At 36.7% G+C, this 6,095-nt stretch overlaps 1 protein-coding gene across 3 annotated transcripts; it reads left to right on the top strand.

Annotated features, from left to right (window-relative positions):
- The first annotated feature begins 1,276 nt into the window (after nucleotides 1-1,276).
- Nucleotides 1,277-5,299, top strand: LOC130506033 (COP1-interacting protein 7-like). Of its 3 annotated transcripts, none has more exons than XM_057000641.1 (9): nucleotides 1,277-1,459; nucleotides 1,543-1,719; nucleotides 1,850-1,974; nucleotides 2,086-2,123; nucleotides 2,243-2,286; nucleotides 2,384-2,536; nucleotides 2,969-3,131; nucleotides 3,247-4,647; nucleotides 4,886-5,299. In XM_057000641.1, the coding sequence occupies exons 1-9, from the start codon at nucleotides 1,401-1,403 to the stop codon at nucleotides 5,015-5,017; spliced, it is 2,292 nt and encodes a 763-aa protein (XP_056856621.1). In that variant the 5' UTR covers nucleotides 1,277-1,400; the 3' UTR covers nucleotides 5,018-5,299. The 3 variants fall into 3 exon arrangements, with proteins under 3 accessions (XP_056856621.1, XP_056856619.1, XP_056856620.1); XM_057000639.1 differs by having other exon boundaries at nucleotides 1,279-1,459; nucleotides 2,969-3,156; nucleotides 3,248-4,647; XM_057000640.1 differs by having other exon boundaries at nucleotides 1,279-1,459; nucleotides 2,086-2,120; nucleotides 2,969-3,156; nucleotides 3,248-4,647.
- Nucleotides 5,300-6,095: the final 796 nt, after the last annotated feature.

Genomic DNA, 6,095 nt, shown 5'->3' on the forward strand with positions numbered 1-6,095 from the left:
ATTTTCAAAATTATAAAAAATGTAATGATGTTTGATCAATTCTTTTTATATTTATATACTACATAAAATAATGAATATAAAAATATTTATAGAAATCGATAAATAATTTCATATTTATATAAAAATATATCCATATCTATAATAATTATTAATCTCTTATAATGTCTATATTATGTTTTATAAATAATTAGGTTTTGAAGGGATTATATTTGAAGAACATGTGAGAGTTTTGATTTAAAAAAAGTGTTTGCGTTTAAGTCAAATAATATAGTGAATAAGGTAATATTATAATTGAAAATAATTCTAAGATGTATTTTTGTTTTATTGATTGTATGTTGTATTACTATTTAGAGGAAAAACAAATAAATATTTGGCAAAAAATATGTAAAAAGTTAGATATAAATTTCCGTGGAAAATATAAGACAAATGAAATATGACTTTTAGCTAATCTCCTACGTTGTTGAACAAAAAAGAAAAGCTGATCTCCTACGTCTGCCGTTCCCCTACTTTTGGTGGTGGTTTGGAGGCTTGGGCTTTAGTGTTTCACAGAACTGCGAGGGAATGGTATCAATCAATTGGAGTAACATTTTAAGATAGCCGATACCTATCAACCTTTGTCTCATATTTTATAAAATCATTTGGCAATGCATAACTTTCGGTCAAGCTCTTACTTCTTATCTATCCAGTTAGCTAAGTGTGTTACTTGATCATATGTCCGCTAAACCATTAGGACTTAGGAGTCACTTTTTCTCTCCTCTCTTCTGTGATGTTTATTTTTTTTTCTTTTTCTTTTTTCTGCTACTAGTTTCATGTATGTGAGTATATCTTATGTTTGTATAAAATTTAGCACACATTAAAACCGAAAAACTTTTAGCCGAACATAACTATAAGAATAATTTTTTTTAAAAACTATTCGAATAATTTTTTTTTTTGAAAAAACTATACGAAAATTTTATAAAGCACATAAAATATTCTTATGTATTTGTCGGCAACAAATAAAACCGTTAAAGCAGAAATTTCCTATTAGTTTCTTTTCTTATGAGAATGTCGTGAAATCGTAATGCTTTTCCCTCATGTTGACTTCTTTTGTCAGTGTTGATATTTTTGTTTAATGACTAGATTAGATGAATTAGGGGGGAAAATGAGATAAGAAAAACAACGAAAAAAGAGGCGGAGCATAAACATGATTGATGGGGACCACTAAGTTCAGACACTGACCATGTGCTGTGGCTTAACTCATCCTTTGCTGTCACGACCCTTAAAGCTTCGAATCCAAAAATAAAAACTAATCAAGTCAATATATGTCTCCTTCTTCACGTCTTCTCCTCCTTCATACCTTCCTTCTTCATCTGAGAAGAAGAATAAGACTTCACTGATTCTCTCTCTCTCTGTCTTTCTCCATGGATTCAAGAGCTATCCTTGATTCTGCTTTGTTTCAACTCACTCCTACTCGTACCAGGTCTGTTCCACTTCTTCTGATTATGTTTGACTATTTGATCTTATTTGTTTTCTGAATAATAGTTTATGGTTGGTATTTTGAAGATTTGATCTGGTGCTGTTCTGTGGGGGTAAGAAGGAGAAGTTAGCTTCTGGGATATTCGAACCCTTCATCTCCCATCTTAAGTTCGCAAGAGATCAAATCTCCAAAGGCGGTTACTCCATTTCTCTTCATCCTCCCACTTCTCACTCTTCTTGGTTCACCAAATCCACTTTTGATCGGTATATTATTTTTCTTTTTTGGCAATTTCGAAAATTCAGATTTAATTGTTGTCACAATTGGAAGATTGTGAACAATGTGGCTGCTGCTTAGTTTTTTTCCCTAGATGTTGTTGCTGATCCCGTTTTGCAGGTTTGTGAGATTCGTGAACACGCCGGCGATTATAGAGAGATTCGCGACTTTGGAGAAAGAGATCTTGCAGATTGAACATTCTATTCAAGCTAATGAGATCCCAAATGCTGAGCTATTACAAGATGGTATTTCATTTCATAGGCTGTAGAATTTATTTATTAAAGCTAAGCTTGTAATGACAAGCATTCCTAATAATGTTTTTTTTTTTTTTTAATTTTCTTTATTATAATCTGCAGGGAGTAGTAATGTAAGAAAGTCCAGTGAGTCCTCAAAGGTAATGGGTCTTTTTCAAATTGTACTGTCTTTTTTTTTTGTTCACTATAATTGTACTGTCTTATTTCGGTAACTTTTGTGTTTTGTAATTGAGTGTTTTCGTCTCTTTGTAATAAACAGAGGGAGTCTGAAAATGGCAATGAGGCAGAAGAGGAAACCTCAAAGTAACTCTTATTTCTTGTGGCGGATCATGCAACTGATGAACAAGTAGTCTTGGTTTAGACTAATTTCTTTTTTTTTTTTTGGTCTCATTATAAACAGGATTCAGCTTCAACGTCTTCTTGAAACCAGAAGAACATTGCTTCGGAGAGAACAAGCTATGGCCTATGCACGAGGGGTTGTTGCTGGTTACGAAATTAATACTATTGATGATCTCATACTCTTCGCTGATGCTTTTGGTGCGTCAAGGTTAAGGTGTGTTAACGCTTTAACCATTTTGATCAGTTTTAACCTTCATCCCTTTTTTAAAAATACCAAGAAGTTCAGTAGCCGAAATCAGTAAACCACAACATATATTATTAGTTTTTTTGATACAATGGCTAGAGTTTGTTCCAGTTGAGCTACTCTTAAAAAAAATACAAACTAACTTTTGATCTAGTGGTAAAGGAGTGTCTAGTAGGCAATTCGACACTGGGTTCAGTTCTCGTTGGAAATAACTATTTACAATGCTTAGGTTTTATGTAAAGTAGTGAAGTCACTTTTTTAACCTACGAACTGTTGGTTTAGTGATAAAGGAGTGTGTAGTAGACACTTCGCCGCTCGTATTTAATTTCTCTGTTGGGAAGAAATATTTACATTGATTAGGTTTCCGGCAAAGAGGTGAAATAACCTTCATCCATTATGCAGGGAAGCATGCGTAAAGTACAAGGAACTATGGAAGAAGAAGCACGGAGACGGGCTTTGGATGGCAGAACTAGCAGCTGTTAAAGCAATTGCACCTGAAGACATGTCGTTACTAGGTTCCTCAGGGATTATCCTCACCAACGAAGCTGCTCCTCTTCCACTAAACGGGACACACTCTTCCGAAAACAAAGGTAGTACCTCTTTTGTAGCATTCATTTTACTTGTAGATGCCTTGACTAAACGTCTCCATTACTAAAGTGAAAGAAGTTTTTGATCTTGTAGACCAACACGCATCTGCTGTTCCAAACTTTCAACCACCAATGGGATGGCCGAACCATATACCTCAGTACTATTACCCGCCTCCGTATCAAGGCTATCCTTACCCTATGATGCAACCTATGCCAGGGCAACAAAACCAAGGAAACATGCCGTGGCCTTCAAAAGGCAAATCTTCCAAGAAGAAAGGAGATCATTCTGATGGAGATGAGTCTAGTGAATCTAGTGAGTCTGACTCGGCAAGTGACGATGATTCCGCTTCGTCTTTGGAAGATCAAGGTAAAAGACATAAGAAAACTTCTCGTCGGTCGTCAAAGAAAAACAGGAAGAAGACATCTAAAACTGTGATCATCCGTAACATTAACTACATAACTCCTGAGGGAAGACACGGAGACATGGAGGGGAGTGAGTTCACTGAGAACGGTTCCATCAAGGAGAACAGAGCTTATGAGAGTGATGAGATCCTGAAGATCTCAGATGAAGGAAAAAGAAGCAGTGAGAATTGGGATTCTTTTCAGAATATTCTGATGAGGAACGAGGAGGGCTCAGATGTTCATTCGATGGAGGAGCATTTCACACACAGAGGGTCTAAAGGTTTGCTAGACAGTAACAATGCCTCTGGTGGTGATTCCATCGTTTTAACTCAGAAAAACGTAGAAAACGGAGGAGGGGGAGCGAGCTTTGATCATTTTGGAAGTGAGGAGAATGGTCGCAGGGTTTCAAGAACAGAAGAATGTATTTTATTGCTAAAAAGATCAGAAATGGTAGGAGGTGATGAGAGCAAAGACTTGTATAATGATGCTACAAGGGGTGACTCGTTAGTGAAGAAGTCAGGGAGTGGAGAGGATTGGTTCACTGCTTCTGATCACCGTGGAGTGAAAAAAACAGAAAGCAGTTACGGGAGTATGTCGTTTGATGAAAGTTTGATGGTGACATCTGGAGGTGGTTCTGATCAGAGCAAGAAACAGGAGTTCGTTGATGATTCCTTCATGGTCCATTCATCGAGGCATACTGGTGATGATGTTTACGACTCTCGGTGGAGACCGGACATGTCTGCTGATATCGACGTCGATAACGGTCAGGCGAATGAGAAGCGTGAAACGTCTGGTTCATGGGAACCAAATGACCTCTGTATGATTCCTGAACGCGACTCGGGAGAGTTTTTGGATAATGATCACTCCATTGACTTCTCTGTGGAAGCGAACGCAAGGCTAACGAGTAACGGAACAGCTCAGGAGAAAGAAGATAAGACAGTCTCAAGCGGCGAGAAGAAAACTAATGGGAAGAACCCGGAAGCTCGTAAGTCTAGGACTCCAGTTAGAAACAGAGGTGAAACCATGTCCAAGAGTGTAAAGAAACCGGTTGCAGCTAGCAGAACAATGGCACAGAAGAACAAGTTTGAAAAGGTAACAACAAATTTTATCAATGAGGTGTTGGTCTAGCTCTAGATGTGGTGACAAAAACTCTTAGATCACTAAGTAGGGGTCTAACGGGTCACATATTCGATGACCTTTTGAATGGGTCTTGCCTTAGGGGATGTATGAGCCTTCCAAAATCTCCTAGTCATTGAAAAAATAAAAAGAAATCTTATAATTGCATTTTCTTTTAACGGTTTTGTTGCTACTTAATCTATTGGGAATGTAGGAAGAAGAGATGAGGAAGAGAATAGAGAATCTTGTTTTGGAAAGGCAGAGAAGAATCGCTGAGAGATCAGCCGCCACTGCATCTCGAAAAGCTTCGAACCGAGCTCCTTCGGTTCGTGAAAGGACCACATAAGAGGTTCAAGTAAAAGACATTGGATTCAGTTAAAACCGTTGAAAACAAAAAGGGATGTTCTGCTGCTCCAACTTTAGGTGTACTTCAATTTTTTTTAATACATTCATAAATAAGTAAGGTGATGGTGATGGTGATTCTGATACTCCTTCATTTTGCATGTGTCACGATTATTTGTTTATTAATTTGTTTTAATATTGGTTTGTAATTATATATTTGTAATTTGGATTAGAGGTGCTCCACCCAAAAGTGACAATTTAATACATCCCAGTTTGTTTCATTTAACAGGTCGGTTCTTATCAGTTTTTATTTTCTCAAAAGAATGTTGTATTGCTCAAGCTTAATATGGTATGTGAAATCAGACCAGAACAGAACAACCAATGTAATACAAATTTTTATGAAAGAATTTTGCTATTTTAGCTAGTGAATCACAAGAGACATTCTCAGTGCGAGGAATAAAAGTAATCGAGAATTCTGAAAATCTAATCTTCAGCTTTATTAGCTCCTTTAGCTCAGTAGAAAAGTTCGGCTATACTCCAAAGTCTAGGATCATTGAAATTAATTCATTACTGTCTGTTCCAAATGATTGATATGTTGAAAGTTGTAACATGCACTACATTCTCCATGATAATGCCTCCAATGCCGAAAGTAAAGGTGATATCCTCCTATCCTGGTTCCTTACACCCATTAACTGAACCTCACCTTCTGCATTTTTCCATGTCTATCTATCTATCCATAACCACTAAAGAGTGCGTCATATTTCCAGGATCGATCAATTAAACACATTTCTGAGTTATTCGTCTGTGTTGGAGGTTGTGTTAATGTTGATCCTTCCTGTTTTTGATTTGATGCATACCAAGCATGACATTCATATTCAGCATGTCGGACAATTTCCAAAGGGTTCTGTCTATCCCTCTAAAGAGTTTATCATTCCTTCTCTTCCAGATGTACCATAAAATCTAAAAGTATGGATCTTTATCCAATTCTGGATCCTCAATATCATTCTTTCTCCAGAACAGGTAGTCCATATTAGTGAAATGGCTGGCACTAGGGAATATCATTCTTATCAGTTTTAGATGAA

Source organism: Raphanus sativus, unplaced genomic scaffold (genome assembly GCF_000801105.2).
Source record: "Raphanus sativus cultivar WK10039 unplaced genomic scaffold, ASM80110v3 Scaffold2824, whole genome shotgun sequence".
Lineage (NCBI taxonomy): Eukaryota > Viridiplantae > Streptophyta > Magnoliopsida > Brassicales > Brassicaceae > Raphanus > Raphanus sativus.

What these genes read in the sequence shown, in the direction of transcription:
- LOC130506033 (XM_057000639.1), top strand. Translation starts at nt 1,401, where the DNA reads ATGGATTCAAGAGCTATCCTTGATTCTGCTTTGTTTCAACTCACTCCT. An exon ending in AGTCCAGTGAGTCCTCAAAG is followed by an intron (nt 2,124 to 2,242) that starts GTAATGGGTCTT and finishes TGTAATAAACAG; the next exon opens with AGGGAGTCTGAAAATGGCAA. An exon ending in TTTGGTGCGTCAAGGTTAAG is followed by an intron (nt 2,537 to 2,968) that starts GTGTGTTAACGC and finishes TCCATTATGCAG; the next exon opens with GGAAGCATGCGTAAAGTACA.